This window comes from Podarcis liolepis (assembly GCF_965112155.1).
Source record: "Podarcis liolepis genome assembly, chromosome: 7".
Classification (NCBI taxonomy): Eukaryota; Metazoa; Chordata; class Lepidosauria; order Squamata; family Lacertidae; genus Podarcis; species Podarcis liolepis.
The window spans coordinates 62,536,449-62,556,454 of NC_139561.1; the positions used below are offsets into that span (position 1 = coordinate 62,536,449).

Genomic DNA, 20,006 nt, shown 5'->3' on the forward strand with positions numbered 1-20,006 from the left:
GCCAGCATGACTAAGCTGCTTCTGGTGAACCAGAGCAATGCACGGAAACACCATTTACCTTCCCGCCTGAGTGGTACCTATTTATCTACTTGCACTTTGTGCTTTCGAACTGCTAGGTTGGCAGGAGCAGGGACCGAGCAACAGGAGCTCACTCCGTCGTGGGGTTTCGAACCGCCGACCTTCTGATCGGCAAGTCCTAGGCTCTGTGGTTTAACCCACAGCGCCACCTGCATCCCTCTTCATTACTGTACCTCACTCAAAAGGAAACTAGACTTCATTGTTGGGGGATGTGGATTGTTGTTTTTATTTTGATTATATATTTTGTGGTTTTCTATTTTGATTTTGTTCTGTGAATCGCCCTGAGAGTCTAGGGTGGTATATAAATTCCATTATTGTTATTATTATTATGGTCAGTGTTGAATACCACCAAAGGACTTCTTCGAATAAGGTGCCACCAGCTACATGGACAAAGAAGATGCTTTAAACTAAGTCAGACCATTAGTCCATCTAGCTCAGTATTGTCTAGTGCCGGCATCCCCAAACTCGGCCCTCCAGATGTTTTGGGACTTCAGCTCCCATCACCCCTAGATAATAGGACCAGTGGTCAGGGGTGATGGGAATTGTAGTCCCAAAACATCTGGAGGGCCGAGTTTGGGGATGCCTGGTCTAGTACATTTACTGGCTGTGGCTCTCAAGGATTTCAGACAGGTGCTTTCCCAGCCCTAACTGGAGATGTTGGGGATTAAACCTGAGACTTCCTGCATGCAAAGCAAATGCTGTACAACTGAGCTACAGCCCTTCCCTTTTAGGAATTAAGTAATAAAGTAAGAAATTTGCACAAACATGCTCTTAAAGATAATAAAAAGAAAGGAAGTGAAACCTCCATTGTCATAAGCAAAAGGTATAATTTATTTACTGGCACTGCTCTGCTCATCTCTCACACCAGCAGAGCAGCTGGCTTCCACTGTAACTTCTGCTTCTTTAACCCAGATTCTTCCAGTTGAGCTAACAGAGACACTCAAAGGTTGTGGGACTTGTTCTGAAGTTACACCAGAGAGCAAATGGCTTACTGTATAATGTAACACATGATAACTTTCAGAGTACTTGAAGGCCAGAGGGGACCATTAAAAGTTGTCAACATCTGACCTTGTGCACATAATTGGGTCACACAGAAATCCACCCAGTTAATTCCTGCCTCAAATCAATGATGGGAGATCATGGCCCTCCATTATCATAGCTTTTGCTTGGTTCTGAAGTTTTTGTCATAGTGAGATCTCCATCGGCTAGGGAGCCAAGGCATGAGAATGTGCCAAGAGGACTGAAAACACTCAGTTCTTCAATGAAGTTTTCCTGCTAAAGGCAGTCTGCAGCTTCCACCTGGACCTTTTCAGGATGCTGCTCCTCAGATTACTGTACAAAGTGGACATGTGGCCCATCTCACACCAGCACTGTCAAACTATTGATAGACAACAATTATCTAAGGTGTCAGGCAGTCTTCCAGCTCTGCTGCCTGAGGTCCATGTAGACAGGGGTGTCAAAGACTGGGGCTGGAACATCTGCACATAGAGCATGGGATTCACTACTGAGCTACAGCCACACATATTTGAAAATCATCTGCTGGACTATACATGGAGTCTGGCACTAGGAAACTCTGCAATCTGAATGAAATGGAAATCAAATGCTGTTGTGTAATAAACTTGGCATAATGAACGTGCTTTTGTTAAACTCTGAGGAAATAACCAAGAAACAAAGTAGGGGGCTGGTGTACTGACAAGGAATGTGTGAGCATCCTGCTGCTTGTCCCAAACAACAAACTGTGCTCTTCAAGTGATCCGTACTCCATGCTCAAAACCCCTCTGAGGGATTTTCATGTGTTGAGTACAAGCACTTAGAAAGCATAATCTAATTTAGCCAACACTCTTTTTCCTCTGGCCCCTTCTTCCCCAAGTGGTTGCACACTCAGTAGCAAATGACCTGTATGGAATCATTGCCCACTGAGAATCATGGGGCTGGTAGTATTTCTGATCATGGGATCTCACCCAGTAGTTCTTTCAGCTTTTTGAAGCTTTTTAAAGACAATTTTTGTCTTTACACTCAGCTTTCCCTTTCTTCTGTATCATGACACCCAAGAGGACATGATCAATTCTTCCCACGGTTTGCAGTACTTCCACTTCATCGATCAGTTTCTCTCTTTTGTTGAGGACCCTCCCTTTTAGTGAGGACCAAGTCCAAGATATATGTTCCCTTTGTTGCTTCTTCTACCTTCTGGTAAATGAAACTGTCAATGGGGAAATTTAGGAATTTGTTGGATCTAACATTCTTGGCAGAGTTTGAGTTCCAACAGATATCAGGTTTATTGAAGTCTCCTATGACTACTATATTTCTCCGTTTTGAAAGTCTGATAATCTGCTCTAGGAAGGCATTATCTAATTCTTCAGTCTGGCTTGGAGGTGACATAGTAACGTCACTGTTGTTTCCATCTCCTACAATATTCCTCCATATACTGTCAATCTGCCTTCTGTGCTCCAGGTCATGGATCTTTTCACAAGTGTACGCATCCTTTACATATAATGCTATTCCTTCTTCCTTCTTGTTTGGTCTATTCCTTTTAAACAGGTTATACCCCTCAATTCATATATTCCAGTCATGAGTCTCATCCCACCAGGTTTCAGTAGTGCCTACCAGGTCATATTTACCATCCTGTATTAAAAGCTCCAATTCTTCTTGCTTGTTTCCCATACTCTGTGCATTAGTATAGAGAAAACTGACACCACAAGCTGCTTCCTTCTTGTAGTTTCCTGCCCTTTGGCAAGTTTCTGTACCACCACCTCAGTTTCCTGTGCAACAATGAAGCTATTATCTCCAGTACCATGTGTTCCCCTGTTATCTGTAATATTGTCTCCCTCCCCCTCAGGATTTAGTTTATGGCTCTCCTAATCAGGTTCATGAGACTCTTAGCAAACACATTATTGCCAACTGCTGTGAGATGCAACATGCAGCCCATCTCTAGCCAGAAGTCCTTCCTCCAGGAAGTGGAGACCAAAGTCCAAGAAGCCAAACCTTTCCTGACTACATACATCTCAACTTGCTATATCCCAGCATGACCTCTTATATTCCAGTTTGATCACTTAGACCATCTGGAGCATCTGCTAGTTGTTACAGGGGGCCAGACTTCAAGTAGAAATCAGGGATTTAGTGCTGTTAGTCCCATGTTGGGTAACATTCTTCAGGCAGAGATTTCACAGGGATCCTTGCTTTTGACTTTCAGGCATCTCTTGAAAACCATTTTATTCTGACACACTTTTGTGGCTTTTTAAATTATTTTTTTTAAAAAAATGATTTCCCAGTCATCTTAGCTATTATCTGCATTTTATTTTTATTTTTTTAAAAAACAACACTGTGTTCCTGTGTTTTATATTTTAACTGCAAAGCACCCTGATATTTTATGATATATTGGTACAGAAATACTTTAATATATAAAATGAACAGTATAAGGTTTTGAAGAGGGAGACTTCAAAGACTGGAGAGGGGGTGCAAAACCTCTCAGTTTTAAGAGTTTCACAAATTGCCAATTATTTATCTGCTATCCCTAAAGATGGGGTTGCAGGGAGGGGAGGGACTTGACTTTTAGAAAGCTTCCTCTCCAAGCTCAGTTCCTCTAGCAACAACTTCTAATTAACTTTTCCAGATGTCTCAGGCAGCAACTGCACTGATAACACTATGCCATCGAACATGCTTAGCAATATTTTTGAGGCCTTATCAAGTGTGTGAAATCCAGACAGCTGAGATAACTACAGAAATAGAGCTAGGACCTGCTTTTATTGCAACATAAAACCTTCATTCAAAGTGTTCTAATCCAACCAACAGACATCTTAATGTGCTTGTGAACATTTCCCTTCTCTGAATGACAGGTATTTTTTTTAAACCCTCCTTTTTCATACCTCGTTCTTAGATTTCCCTGCTGAGGCAACCCATCGTAGACAGACAGCACATCAAAATCTTCCTCTAGCGCAAAGGACTGGAATACAAGCTGCACTCTGTTCTGCTCCTTGGCGGTGATTGTCCATGTACAGTTTGCATAATTTGGATAGCCGTACGGGAATCCTGGACTTTGTATTGTCCCGTTTGGACCTCGCAAAACGTAACTGCAGTTCTGGGCTGGGGAGAAGAGGAAAGGAGAAAATATGACAGAAGCTCCATTATTGCTGCAGGATTTTAGCTGGGCAACACAAGAGCCATCACTGAATCATTAGGAGATTATAGCCCAATCATAGTAATGACTAGCTCCCCCATAAACTCAAAGGCCACAAAACAACTAATTGATTTCAATGGCTTTGATATGAACTAGACTATCATGAAGGCAAGTGCTTCTTTCGTTCATGAACATATTGAGCAGGAGATCCTGCTGACAAGAGTCTTGTTGAGAGGCAATTTTCCCCCTGTTCATTCAGCTCCTTGTGCCACCTCTCTCTAATTTGTGGAAATGCAAGGGGCTGAAAAGGGAATCAGCAAGAGTCACCTCCCCCCCCCCCCAGTCCTTCACTGTTAGGGGAACCACATGAGCAGGACCACTGGCAGATGTGAAAAAGGGATCACACTTCAGGGGAGTCCAAGGCCAACAGAAGCCCCAGACTCTTAGGTCTCAATTTCAAAAATCAATTGGTTGTTTCTAAGGAAAGTTGGAACACGAAGCATGAAGGGAGTTCTTAACTTCTGCTAACATCCACTGCTGTTGCGAAGCAATCAGAGGAAGGAATGTGGACCACTCCTAAAGATATAAGCTTCACAAGGAAGTTGTGGATTTGGATTGAATTTGGGAGACTCTGGAGTGAGAGTGCTATAAGAGGACAGCAGCCACCATAAATGCCTTTGTTTGTTTCACTGCTTTCTGAACATAGAAACATAAGAGCAGCCTTGCTGGATCAGACAAAGACCTCTACAGTCCAGCATTCTCTTCTCACTGTGGACAACCAGATGCCTATAGATGCCTAACAAGCAGAGCATGAGTGTAATAGTACTATCTTGCTCATGAGCCCTATCAATTTTCTCAATAAGCCAATTGGCAAGAGTCTTGTCTTTAAACTTTAAGTCAGCCCATCAGATCCAGAGACCTAATTGAACATTTCTGCTGCCACAGGCTCATTGTGCATTACTCATTGTTACATTGCTCTGGCACCCTATCAGCCAAAGGGATAGCAGAAATAAAGCAACAGCCCGGTAGTAATTTGAAGGTGAGCAAATGTATAATTACATAAACGTACATAGATTATGAGGAATGAGGCATCCAATAGCCAAATAAAGCTTATGCCATAATATTTATCCATTTATTAGTCTTTAAGTCACAGTTCCTTTTGTTTTGCTAAAACTGCACTACATTCTACTTTACAGGTCTGCTCTAAGGATAAACCGTGTTTATGGAAGACAATCCTACTCGGCTACAAGTGATCGCCAAAGAAAGGATAAGAGACTATAAAACAATATGGTAAATTTAAAACGCTCTTAGAAAAAAGAGGATAGTTCAAAGGAGAACTCAAGTGTGCAAAGACTACATGCAGCAGGGGAGCATGAATTGCAACCTGCCTGAACGCCTCACTCATACAAGCTAGTCCCAACAGGCAGCTACACATTAGATCTGCTGCGGAGCTACATGTAATGTCTGGTTGTGTCCCAGATTCCCTTTTCCTTGATTTTTAGGGCTCCCCCCCCCTAATTCCAAACCTGCCTCCCATCCCACACACCCATTCAAAATCAGAGAAAGGCAGGCAGGAAACAGACTTTTTATTATTAGCATTTTTAAATTTATCATTAGCCACATCCCTGTAACCACCTAGCAGCCCAACAGGTCTAGTGAGCATAAGCTGCCAGGGGGGGCATAGATCTGTATTTTGATTTTCCACCCAGCAGCTCAAGGTGGTGGATGTTTTCCTCTCCCCCCCCCCTCTTTTATATTTGCAACAGCCCTGTGAGGTAGGCTAGATTAAGTTGTTACGTGTACATATCCAGCAATTCTTAACGGATGTGGGAGGGGGTGGGATGCTGGAGGCTCAATCCACACACAGTGTACTGGGCCCAGGAAATCCTGTTGGCATCCCTGCACATGAGTGTAAATCTGTGCAGGGAATACTCCTGCCAACAGGAACAAAACCAAGATCTCAGCCATTGAACAAAATGCACACTGAAAGGCAGCATATAAATAGTGAAACAAACACGTTATAAAAATAAACCACATAAAAAAACCAAAGCCACTGTGAGGCTTTGTCCTGATGCAACAACTACTGTCTCCCCTTCACCCATGAGTCTGGCTTGGTTCACTCCTTGCACATGATAAATGCTGAGCCATTTTAATTTTAAAATGCATTGATCTGTGGCAGTGATGGCACTTTTTAAAATATTTCTTTCTGCTTGCTGCTGCTGCTTTTCATAAACACTGCCAGTGGAGTTACAAACACCAGGCTGATTGACTACACCACATCCAAAACACACACAAACACACCAAGGAACTAAACTAAATGTGAGCATTCATTAGAACCAGACGTAATTTGGTTGACCTGCTCTGCCACCACAAAAAGAAACCCATAGCTTTATGTCCTTTTTAGTGGGGAGGGGTGCATATTTGTCTTTTGAAAGCTTTGACTCCAGTTCTGTGACTGTCTGCTTGCTGGACTTCCATTGCTCCCCTCCATAGATCTTCAGTTGCCATCTTTATCCCAAGGAGGGAGCCTGTCTGTAGTTGGATTAGGCAAATGATCATATTTATTAGGATTGCTCCAGAGGGGCAAGACACTAATGAGTCACACAGTTAAGTCAGATCAGCAAAGCAAAATTACAGTGCCTTTACAACAGAAATGTACCAAGGTGACCGATATATAAATAGCTTGCTAGATGCTGTTCCAATAAAAAGAAATCTTTATTTTTCTCAGCATTCTATCTGCTGACAACAGCCAACCACAAGCCGCTGAGAAGCACACAATGGTATCATCGATCCCTCCCCTAAATCAGATTAGGCACAGGATCAGTTTCTTTCCAATCCGTCTGTCACTCGTAAACCTGTTCTGTTCCTTTTCTACGATAATTTGCATTTTAAATAAAACTCACATGAAAACCCACATTTGAATATGCATTTCTAAACACATTCTGATGCTTTTTGTGAGCCAAGAACTGAGTCGCAGCATTTGGATGAGTATGAAAGTTGATGACAGCTATGTTCAGATCTGCACATTAGTTTGGGAGGTGCAGATTAGGTCAGTCCATGTCACAATTTGCAAGATTGCATTCCTCAAGCATTCCCAGGTTAGATCCATACTGTGGCTGAAAGTGGAAGGTGTGTTTCTGGAGTTCCTGGTTGGTAGCCATAAAGAAGTCCCGCCCTTCTCTAATCAACCTCATCTTTTTCTAAAGCCATTTTATGTGAGTGGCCATAATGGCAGCCTGTGCCAAACAGTTGCATGGGTCATACTGAGTCTAAGTGGTTGAGGGGATGGGTAGACATTACAGAGGAAGACATTGAAGGGATGATGATTGGTGTTTGCACCTGACATCCCCCACCACAGATATGCAGGTGCTGCTACGGTCTTAGGATGGTTGCTGTTAAGGGACAGGGAAGGAATTTCCCTGCATTGGCAGGTTTCGCCTTCCCCATAGCAGATGTCACAACTTTGGCAGTTTTAGGCCTTGGGCGGAATCCTGGTCTATCTTCCCTAAATGTGGGGGAGGGGTGAAGTGGTGATGCCTCCCCCCCCCCCACCGCAGCAGTGATCCCAGGGTTCCCCATTAAAGGGGCTGAGTCAGAGGGGAGTCACTGGCCATACGCTGAAAGGTGGTCAGTGCACTCCCCAGTGCTGCGGTGAAATGAGGGCGGGCACTCTGAGTAAACAAATGTCTTCCAGAGCCAGCCCACTTCCCAGACAGACCTGATTACCCTGATGTGCCTCAGATCCCTGGCTGGGGACTGGGAGGGATACACACCCAATTCCTAAGCCAAGGAAAGTTTAAATAAAGTTGTGGCCAATTTAATCCCACAACATGTTGTCATGAGTCATTCATTTCTTCCGGGTGGCTCTTGGGGTCAGGGGTCTCTGCCTGGGCATGCAATAGATGCTCTACAACTGCCCCTAACAGTTGGGTGGTCCTGTTGCTGAAGAACTGGCCAGTCTGTAGTAAAAGCATGCTGATTCATGATTTGATTGTGTATAAGCAAGCTGACCTGGTGTGCATCACCAAGATCTGGGTGGGGGAACCTGGTGGACCAAATCTGACTCAGCTCTTCCCAACCAGTTACTCAGGGCAACATCAGGCCAGCCTGGAATGGGGTTGTGGTGGTGGTGCAGGTTGTGTTGTTGTAGTCCACGGGAGTCCACTTCATACCATCAGGAAACCCCTCTCTCTTGGTGTGGAACTGGAGGGCTGGCATCTGGTGTTGGGGCCAGAGAGACAGGTTAGTATTTGACTGACTGAGCTGGCTGAGGTTGTCTTGAGTGTTGCGTTGAAGGAACCCAGAACTGTGGTCTTGGGTGACTTCTATATCCATGCTGAGGATGCCTCAGGTCCGGCTTGGGAATTCATAGCCTCCATAGCAGTGATGGGCCTTTCTCAAATGGTCAACAGTACAAAATACGGATCAGGACCATGCCCTAGCTTTAGTCCTCTAACCACGTGGAGAGAAGGGTTTGTCTGGAAATGGGGGGGGGGTGAATTGTCATAGTCACCCACCAAAGTCCACCAACAGTCCATTAAGCTAAAGCTTAAAGCTTTAATATGCATTTAGGGGACTCAGTCTTGTGGAGTAAAAATAAAGGAGCACTTCTGAGCATGTGCTAAGAGCATTTTACAGTCAGCCTTCACCTATCTAGGCAAAGTTACAAAGAAGGACATTAGCTCACTTAGCTCGGATTCTCCGTAGCAGAAATCAGCAAGAGATTGCTGCATCAGGTTACCAAAAGTCTATTTGGATATTAAGGAGCCCTTGGCACAGTATCAGTGATGGGCTAAACCCCCACAACCCCATGCACACAACCTCAAGTGCACAGTATTTACCCCAAATGCTAGATTTTATAGGTCTATAGATTTTAGAGATCTATAGGCTGGGATATATAGAGAGGGGGGGCATTGCATTTTGGATAAATTAAGCTGCCAAGAGGCCACTGTGAATGGGAGCCAACACAGGCACTTGCCCACCACTAAAATGGCCAGCGGAGAGGAACAGTGAGTTGACAGCAGAGTCAATTCAAGGCCCTTTTGAGCTCCTGGGGTCCTTGGACAGACTGAGGTGACATTTTTCTTTAAAACTGAAAGGCTAATTTCACCTGAAGAGTAATCTGTGGCAAATTTGGAGGCCCCTCTTCCAGCAAGAAGAACAGCAGGATAGGAGAGTAGAAGAGTGTTGAAATGACCATCAGGAAAAACCTTTTGACAGTAAGAGCTGTTGACATTGGAAATGGTCTCCCTCGGGAGATTGTGAACTCTCCTTCATTGGAGGTTTTTAAGCAGAGGTTGGATGGCCATCTGTCGTGGATGCTTCAGCTGAGATTCCTACATTGCAGGGGGTTGGACTAGATGACCCTTCGGGTGTGCTTCGATTCTACGATTCTATGGCCAAGAGTTAAGGAACACCAAATTCTCAAAGGGAAAGAATTCAGTTCCCTTCGACTTCCACCTACAGCAAAATTCTGAGGAGAAGTTTGGAAGTTCCTGCTTGGGAAAAACAGCTGATAACTGTCAAGAAAAATTGAACAAGTTTTGATAAGACTACCAAAAAATAAAATAAAAAATGGAGCAGGAGGGGGGAATACAGAGTGCTACTATTGCACAGGGCTCATAGACCTGTCTGCGATGCCTTGGTGATGGTTTCAAAGGGGTGCCCCCCGCCCTTCTGCCAGATATCACTTCAAGCAAATAGACAACATGTACGTTCTTTTCCTCAGGGCCTCACAAACAGGCCTGGGAGCCGCCACCCCCTCAATTTTCCAGCCTCCCTGTCAAATCACATTCCCATCCCTGTCACATCCACGACGGCAGCACAAGGGTTCAGCGAGCGAAGTCGAACGAAGCCATTTGACTCTACAGCATACTTTTAATTTCAATCATCAGGAAATGTCAAAAAGATGTTAAGAAAGTAGCAATTTATAAAGGCCGCATCACCAGAGGAGCTGCTGAGAAGTCTGTCAGATGCCGGCATGGCGTTAACTGTGCAATTTCAAGGCTGTGGGTTTAGACATAAACACCAGAGACAACCAAACTGCTGTATGCTGGGGGATTGGTCTTATCTTGAGGATGTGAAGCTGGATTTCCACAGAATAGCACTAAATCCTAAACTTTCTGCTGCTTGGACTCTTTTCCTCAGACTTTCAGAGGAAACGTAAAGGAAGTCAGTTTGGACTCATGGGAAGACCAGTAATCACATCCCAAGCTTTGACGTTTGCTGGATGACCTTGAGTCAGCCCCTGTACCTCAGAAAAACCTTCCTCTCAGACTTGCTGCAAAGGTAAAATTGGGGGGGGGGGGGGTCCCAACATGTAACATGCAATACCAATAGATTAGCTTCAGGAAAAGGCAATATTTAAAAGATATTAAGATATTTAAAATATATTAAAATGTTCATGAGAAGACAATATTTAAAATATTGGTTATCAGGTTTACTTGCCATTTGAGAGTTTGTCCTTGTAAAGCAGCTCATTTAAAATGTTAGCCCATGTTCTTCTATAATGCAACATTTACAGGGATAAAATATTCCAAGTTATCTCTCTAGAACTTTCTTGGCATGTGGGGAACACAGATGAATTCCATGCTTCAATTTTAATAGCAGACTTCAACATAAGATTGCAGATAACGTAGGCAGGTTCTTCATTGTAGCCCTCAAAACTAGACCACCATTATTGAAAGGAATATCGACCCGATAAGGGTCTAAAACTTAAACCATATGATCAAACTGAATTTTTTTTTACAGGTTGGGTGCAATATCATCAAGTCAATGATATTTTTAATGTTGAAAAGAGGAAGGTTGGTTTTGAAAATAAAAAATCAAGATTTCAAATCGATCTGCTGGAAAGCAGAGGTAAATTATTATCTAAGATATACAATTTGTTGTTAGAATGGTATACAAAACATGAGGAAATCAAAGAAGTGATAAAATGGGCAATAGATTTTGGGCACAATATTGAGTTCGATTCTTGGACAAAATTGTGGAATGAAAACTTGAAATTCACAGCTTGTATGACATTAAAAGAAAATGTAATGAAGATGATGTATAGATGATATTTGACACCAGTAAAGTTAGCTAAAATGTATAGGATGAGAGATAAAACATGCTGGAAATGTAAAGAAGCAGACAGAGACTTTTACCATATGTGCTGAACATGTGACAAAATAAAAATATTTTGGGAACTGATCTATAATGAATTTAAAAATATGTTTAGATATACCTTTCCCAAAAAACCTGAAGCATTTTTGCTAGGTTTGATGGGAGATGAAATTGCGAAGATAGACCAAAGACTATTTATGTATGCCACAGTAGCAGCAAGAACTTTAATGGCCCAAAAGTGGAAGTTACAGGAATTACCAATGATTGCGGAGTGGCAGGCAAAGATGATGGACTTTGCAGAATTGGCCAAACTGACCTGCAGGATTCGAGACCAGGATGATCAAAAATTACAAAGGGGTTGGAGTAAATTTATTGTACATTTGAATAATAATTGCAAAAATCTGAAGACACTAGCAGGACTGAAATAAATCCTACAATGTGGACAAAATGTTAAAGAGCTAAAGTGTGAGATAGGACTTGAAAGTGGAAAACCTGCTGAAGGGAGGGAGGGAAGCTACAGGCTCGGCAGAGCTGAAAGTAAATGTGTATGTTATTGTATTGTTGAAAATATTGTTTAAGGAGAAAAATAATAATAAAATATTTTTTTCAAAAAATGAAGGGAATGTAAGTTCTGAGTCAAAATTGCCTTTAAATTTTATATCTGATTGTTTTCAGTTTTTGATATAGATTTTTTAAAAGACACAATTTGTGTCCATGTATTTTGTGCTTTTCCTCTTCAGTGGTTGTTTGCATAATCTTATACTACATTATATTGTTTTGGGTTTACTGTCTGGTTATTGCAAATGAGACAGTTACCATGGTCTTGCTGTAAGGCAATACCTGAGCAGAGTCTGGGAATAGACAAAGGAATGTTATTATTTCTTAATCGGCCTGTAAGGCTAGTTCATGCCTCTTTGGGGAGCTAATTGTTGGAAGAAAATTTCTTGATACAATGTTCTCTCTGGAAAGTGGTGAATACAGAAGGATGCTAGCAGCATAGAATTGTACAGTTGGAAGGGATCCTGAGGGTCATCAAGTCCAACCCCATGCAGGAAATCTCAACACACAGTCCCCCATCCAGTTTGAAACCATACTGGACCCTGCTGAGCTTTTGCAAGATCTGGGGAGCATTGATTGCTCTGACCACATCCATTTTTGGCAATATGGCCCACCCCTCCACTGGAGTCTACTATGTGGCAGCAGCAAATATTTTTTATTTCTCCTTTGCATCTGCAAAGTGTTGGGGAACAGTTACTCCAAGCAGGGTGCCTAATTACGCACCACCCAAAAAAAGAAGATATACATTGGCATTATGCAAGGTATAGATGCAAATTTAGAATTACTAAAATAAGAAGTGCATCTCACCATAGTGAGGAAGACTAGATGACCTGTGTGCCTGCTCAGTCTGTTCTCCAGATGCTCACTTTTGACAGGAAACTACTTCAAGGCCCCTGTTCTCCCTTCTTTAGAGTCCTTTATCTTTATAGTGGACTTGGAATGGACAGCTATTTAAATAGACAGCTTCCTTCTGGAAAGTAGGACACACGATCACCTAAGTGGCAAAAGGGCTATTTCAGCCTTCCCCAACCTGGTACCCTCCAGATGTTTTGGAGTACAGCTCCCATCAGTCCTGGACAGGGTGACATAGTTCTAGTCTAAAACATCTGGAAGACACAAGATTCTATGCAGTGTGTGTTTGCTTGTTTTTCGTATTAGAATGGCTGTTTCCTGCTTTTAGTTTGGTTGCTGGCTTTATAAACCAGTCTGGAGCTGATGAAGAAGGGACAGACCACTCTCTCTTCCACCAGCCTGTTTAGTTGATATGTGGGCTTTCAGGAAAGAAAAGCCTCTTTCACCACAACCAGCACAGAAGCACAGTGGGTTGTGGATAATCTCATCTTCCCTGCACCAGTCCAACTGGTAGAAAGCAAATGTTTTAACAGCATAATAAGAGACTAGGAGCCTGCATTTCTCTTGCATGCCTGGTCCTTGCAAGTGGGTATTTCCCTCCTCTTAGCAGGCTAATAAAGAGCATGCAGGCTAGTAAATTGGTGGGAATATTTACAAGTTGGTTTCATACTGCCTGCTTTTATTGTGGTTTTACAATAGTTTTGTATCATGCATTTGATTTTCATAGTTGGGCATTTTTTTGTAATTCTTGTAAAGCTCTTTTGTGTATCCTTTGGTGATATAAAGTGGGAGGGATATAAACAGCTGTTGCCAGTGGGGATGGAAAACAATAAACACACGAGGGCGCAGCGTCTAAGAGCAGGAAAAGAAAAACAGAGCACCTTACTTTTCCAATCAATCCACTAAAAATAATTTTGCATTCACAATCCTGGCTAAGAAGCACTTTGCAGATGGATCTGTCCATAAGAAGAATTTCTTACTGCAGAGGAAAATAGAAAGGGGGGGAGGGAGAGAAAATAGATTTTCCCCAAAGCTGACAACCTAGAAGGCAATAAATTCTTCATCAGCCATAATAGGCAGGAGCTTGGATTATATTGGATGGTGATGAGACCAGTCAGAAGGCATGGGAAAGAGACGAAGGAGCCACAGGAGACTTCATTCACACTAAATAATCTGGTTTGGGTTGGTGGTTGCTCAGTCTGAGTTTGATCAGCCATCCTCAATTTAAAATTCTGCATTTCAAAGCAGGGAAGGCAGGAGAGGGTTGGAGGGAAGAGTTGTGAAGCTTCATCACAATTCTCCCCACTTTTCCTCTCCAGCGGCCTTTGTTAAATACAGAGAGGAATTTATATTTCAGCAAATCCCAGACCAGCACCTTGGAGACCTGCAGGCCACACATTCAGCATGCATCCCTGGACTCCCACAATGACTGCACATGCCAATGTGTGGCTCTTCCTCCTCTTGTGACTGTTCTGAGAATATATGGGGGGGGGGAGAATACCAAATACAACTTCAGCCCCCAGATCTTGAGGGGAACTCAGCAGTTCCTTTTGAGAGCTGTCAGGTTACGAGATGTACATGTTTTTCCCCACCTGCTGGGTGACCAGCATGCTTCAGCTCTTAAGGCAGGCCAGGTGCAGGGAGGGGAGAGGAGGATGCAGAAAGCAGTTGCCTAGCAACCGAAGGACACATTCCTTGCAAGCCTCTGAAGAGCATCACTGCAGCAACAGAACTGTACACCTCCCATCTCACTGTCAGAAGCTGCTCCTCCCCATGCTGGAGAGGGCAAGGCAGGGCGGAAACAGAGGTGGGTCTACTGCAGAGAACAACAGCTCTTTGTTGCCCAGATGATGAGTAAGCCTAACCTGGAAGCATCCACAGGCATCAGGAGAACGCAGAAAACCTAAGGAACAACTTTAAAGGTTTGGATGAAAACCTTTATTTTGGAGAGCCAACCAGCCTTATTTCAAACCTATCACTTGCTCAGGCCTGGTCTCTCTCTTTCTCTGTGTAGCTCAACTACCAGCCCTGTGTGAAGTTGGAATCAGTTGCCCATTCAAATATTTTCAATTTCTTCTCCAATGGGCTAAGTATTGTTAAATGCTTTCAAAATGGTGAAGGGAGCTTTGTACATTTTCCTCTTGATGGGCAATGTCCACCTTCCTCTGTTTTTTGGTGAAAACCAATAAAGCTTCACAGCATTTATGTTATTTCCAAAACATATTTTTCTCCCTGCTTTTTCTGTTATGCTGTTTTGCTATAATAAATTGGGAGTTGTTTTGATACTTTGTTATTTTTGGATGATGTAGGAAGCTGCCTTATACAGAGTCAGACTACTGGTCCACCTAGTTTAGCCCTGTTTACACTGACTAGCAGGATTCCAGGGTTTTCAGATAGGGAGTCCTCTTCAGCCCTACATGGAGATGGAAGGGAATGAACCAGGCATCGTCCACATGCAAGCAGGTCCTCTAATAATAATAATAATAATAATAATAATAATAATAATAATAATAAATGTTTATTTATACCCCGCCCTTCCCGGTTCAAAAACCAGGCTCAGGGCAGCTAACAACCAATTTAAAACATTTAATTATAAAAGCAGCATAAAATACAGTATAAAAACATGAATAACAATAAAATTCAAAAAACAATTTAGGGGAAATAAGCATTAGATTATCCCCATCAGCCCCAAGTAGCATGAATAATTGCCAGGAATGATGGGAGTTCTGATCCAAAAGTTCTGGAGGGCACCAGGTTGGAGAAGGCTGCTAGAGAATATCACAGAGAACTCCTCACTCTCCTCTCCAATGTGTCCACAACCATTTTTCTTTTGAGGATGGCATCAGAACATTTGAAATGACCTTTTCCAATTGAGAAATGAAAACTCCTGCTCTGCCCCTCTGCCAAACGTTCAGAAGTAAGCTAGTATTAAAGCACGGACCATTTTCATGTTACTTGTTGATCTTTCCCCCCATCTTTCCCTCCATCTGTTTGAAGCCTATAAACCCTGATTGCCATGAATAAATCTCATTTCACTTTTTAATCACCAGAAGTTTATGCCTAAGGACTTGATTCCCCACCCCAGTCCTACCCACTTCCATGCTGAGTCTGCTCTCATAAAGTGTTTGGAACTAGAAATGGACAAACCACCCAGGGCTCACATCAGACGGGATCAGAAATGTGCTAAGTCACTTTTAAACAACTATAATAGATGAGGAACAGCTATTTCCAAGCCACTCTGAATCTGACCACCCCCACCCCCTCTCACACGAACAGCAGTCAGGGATCACTTGCAAGCTCCCCAGGGTTGCACCTATAAACACTTTTTGGAGAGATTCCCGCAAAGAGAGAATTTGGGGGCAAGAGGGCAGTCTCCAAGGAGTCCCCCCCCCCACACACACCTATAAGCTTCTACAGTTACAGCTCCTTCAAATTGCCCTCTCTGTGGTTCTGTTAGACTAAACAGGGAGTTTGAAAGATACTTTACCCATAAAACACTCCCTCAGAGGAACCTTGGGGCAAGGTTTATTCTGTTTATTTCAGCAGTTTATATACCACTGAGCACCATAGTGCCGAAGCAGCGTACAAGATAACAAAGGACACAACAGATGTAAAATCAGTTAAAATTAACCATAAAATCAGAAAACGTATTGAAAATGCTAGCTGAAATAAACAAAAGTATTCACCAAGCAAGTTCAACATAGGGGGTCCTGTTTGATCTCAGCCAAGAGGGAGTTCCACAGGATTGGGTCCCCAGTATTGAAACAATAGCTCCTGATGGATATGAGCCTTATGTCTGAGCTGTGGGGCACCACTAACAGTGGCAGTGCTCCAACCATGCCAGTGTGACTTGGAAATGAGTTGAACTAGAGATCTGAGTTTTCCCTTTGCATCAGTGACTTTTACAGCTGCCAAAGTCAGCCACAGGTTGTAGGAGATATACAAGCCTCCCTGGTCCCCAGCTCCCCTTGATAGATTTATATAGCCAAGAGACATCCCAAGGAGGCTTCTCCTTGGCCAAAGAAAGTTGTCATTTGGATTTTCAGGGCCTGGTGTGTCAATCCAAGACTTCTCTGACTCAGAGTTCATTCCAAGCTGGTGAAAAACTGAGGGCTTTGCAATGCTCACTTCTCCCTTTCCTAGCTACAGGTTATTCCTTGATTTTGAAACACACGTGCACATGATTACTGGGAGGTTGTTTTATGCTCTTATATAAAGCACCCCACGTCCTTTGTTTAGTAGTGAGGCGTCCGCAGCAGGTCTAAGTGTTTTGTGCCTAAGCAGAAACTTGGAGCTCCCCAAACCTGCTTGTGTCAGTCCAGATTTCTGCAGGGGATATTGCATGTCCCATTCTGGCCTATTGCTGCAGAGTCAATCCTCAATGAAGATCTTCCAGTAATTTCTTATTTGGTCAGACCTGGGTGGAACACAAACACACACACACACACACACACACACACACACACACACTCCACCTGATCTCCCTCAGGTCCCAAGTTCAGGGCTCACCATTGTGTGACCAGGCCGTGACAGCCCCAACCCCCAGGGATCATAGGGAAGGAATAAAGACTCTGACAATGTGTTATGGAATTAAATTAGGCCACAACTTTATTAAACTTCTGAATATAGGAAGACCTTGGGCTTAGGCCTCGGGCGTGTACTCCTCCCAGCCCCCCAGCCGGGGGGAACTGGGGCTCATCAGGGTAAATGGGATATGGGGGTGCTCTGTGAGACGTAAGTGTAGCAGGCAGCTCAGCCCATTCACGCAGGGTAGTTCACTGACAGCCTTTCGATGTATGGCCAGTGACACCCATTATATAACCCCTTTTAAGAGGGGACTCTGGAATTGACGCTGCAGGGGGGTGAGTCACCACTTCATGCCACCCCCATATAGGGAAGAAAAGACAAAAGGATTCCACACAAGGCCATAACCGCCAAAGTTGTGATGAATTGCTCCAGCGAAGACAAAACCTGCCAATGCAGGAAAATTTCATCCTGGTCTTTCAACAGCAACCAGTCAAAGACCACAGCAGCACCCACTAAACAGGAAAAAAAAGTTAACATGCAAACAAGAAAACATTAAACTAAGAGAGGGGAGGGTGGGTGAATCTCCTGAGCCAACTGCCTGGCTGCTGTCAGCTCCAACCCCTATACAGTGGTACCTCTGGTTAAGAACTTAATTCATTCCGGAGGTCCGTTCTTAACCAGAAACTGTTCTTAACCTGAGGTACCACTTTAGCTAATGGGGCCTCCCGCTGCTGCTGCGCCGCCACCGTGGAATTTCTGTTCTCAACCTGAGGTAAAGTTCTTAACCCAATGTACTACTTCTGGGTTAACAGAGTCTGTAACCTGAAGTGTTTGTAACCCGAGGTACCACTGTATATAAATAGGTCTGGCCCCACCTCCCAGCAATGAAACTTGACTACTGAAACTGGGCGTAAACCTCCAAATAATAACACTGAGAGGTAGGCCAGTCCCTGTTTGCCATAAAGTTCCCTAGGAACTCCAGCACCACATGTGATCCCGCAAAGGGTACCCACAATGTAAAGTGTGAGTGCTCACTGTGGCTCAAGTCCTGAGGTAACCCAGACATCATTACTTCACTGAGCATGAGCCACCATGTGATGGTGGAGAGCATAGGCCTATAACTGATGTGCACACAACATAGTCATAAGGCATGGTCTCCTTAATAACCCCTGCACAAGTATCAAGTGAATACATCCACAGAGAATTAAACCTGTCTGAAAACACCTTGTAAGAAACTCTGAAGCAAGAGTTTGTTTGTGCCATTTACAGTTTAGGCCAAACTGAATGCCTGTCATAAATCCAGCGTGTCCCTACACTGTCCCCACAAATCGTCTCAGAGCTGCCTGATCAAGCTAAATCATCGTCACAGCAGATGCCAGCAAAACACTAGGGCAGACAGAACCAATGCGATTGCAAAATGCAATTTCCTAGAGCAGCGGGGACTCTTGGCTGGTGGGGGCAGGCAGCAGGCCTGGCAAAGAGGTGGGGAAAGAAACAGAAGCTGCACAGACTTTATATGCATGGAAGTCAGATCGAACAGTTAGGAAGGGGGCAGAAGTCCCACCAGGTCCAAGTATTTATCACTAATCACCCATTTGCCAGCCACCTGCAGATTAATCTACATCATCCAGGTAAGAGGCAAAGAGAAGTAATAATTACACATAGTGTGGTGAGGAGCACTTTACATGACACAAGCCCCTTATCATGGGGCAAAGGAATCTTCAGGTCATGCAATGATGGTCCTCACCTGTGCTAAACTCCCCACCCCACCCAATTTTATTCTTCACTCAGTTACCTTATTTGCACATAATGCCAAGTCACAGTTTGTTTATCCAAGTTTGGTTTCGTTGAATATGCAAACCCAGGCAGTAGACTAACCATGGTTTGTTTTCTAGCAACAATCTGCAGTGCAAAGCCATTATTTCTTTTTGATGTGATGTTATAGTTGGCTGGGTGCTTTAACTGCTCTTTGGAGTTCTGTTCAAAACCCTGTAGTCTCCCTGTAGACACTTGCCAAGCTATAGAAACTATAGAGGCATGATGCAACAGCAACTGGAACACAAAGTTTTGGAGAAAGAAGCCACAGCAGTTCACTTGCCTGTGGTTGAACAAACCATGACTTAAGTGTTATACACAAGCACAGTCAATGCCTCCTCTGCTGATGGGAACCTCCAAAATTCCAGAACAGGGACAGTTGCAAAACTCAAAAAAAAGTAGGATGGAATTCAGACATTTAGCTTTGTATGACTCTTCCATCCTCCTTCCTATTAGCCCATCTATGATGGGATTTTAAACCGGATGCCCAGGTTCCAGCCTGACAAAATAGGACTGCAATGGATCACTTTGCTACCTCTGAACTCAGTCATGTGGCAATGACATTCACCAGACACATCAGGGAGAGCTTTGTCCACACAATCGAAACAGTCTGCATCAGGGTGCAGAGACAAATCTATTCACCTTAAAAAATTTACAGATATTAAGATTTCAGTTTCTTCATCAAGGATGTAGTGATAAGGGTCCATAAGTTTTAGCTGGTTTTATTGCACCTACCCCTCTCTTTTACTGGGGAAAGAGCCATAACTTGATGACAGAACAAGGGTTTTGCATGCACAGTGGTGAAGTGTGCATATAAATGCATATAATCATGAAAACGGCATCAAAAAGGCATTCTATTTAGGGACAACGCTTTTCAGAAATGTGTATATTAAGCAAAATTGCATACAAACATGAGCATGTTAGGAAAAATCATGAAAATTTTGATCGTTTTCCATGG

General features: G+C 43.4%; 1 protein-coding gene across 4 annotated transcripts in view; it reads right to left on the bottom strand.

Annotated features, from left to right (window-relative positions):
- The window catches only part of CSMD2 (CUB and Sushi multiple domains 2), a 495,517-nt gene that overhangs the window by 427,107 nt on the left and 48,404 nt on the right, over positions 1 to 20,006 (bottom strand). For all 4 annotated transcript variants that reach the window (XM_083511538.1, XM_083511534.1, XM_083511540.1 and 1 more), the window contains exon 2: positions 3,942 to 4,158. In XM_083511538.1, the coding sequence (XP_083367664.1) occupies positions 3,942 to 4,158 (217 nt within the window). The remainder of the gene's footprint in view (positions 1 to 3,941; positions 4,159 to 20,006) is intronic.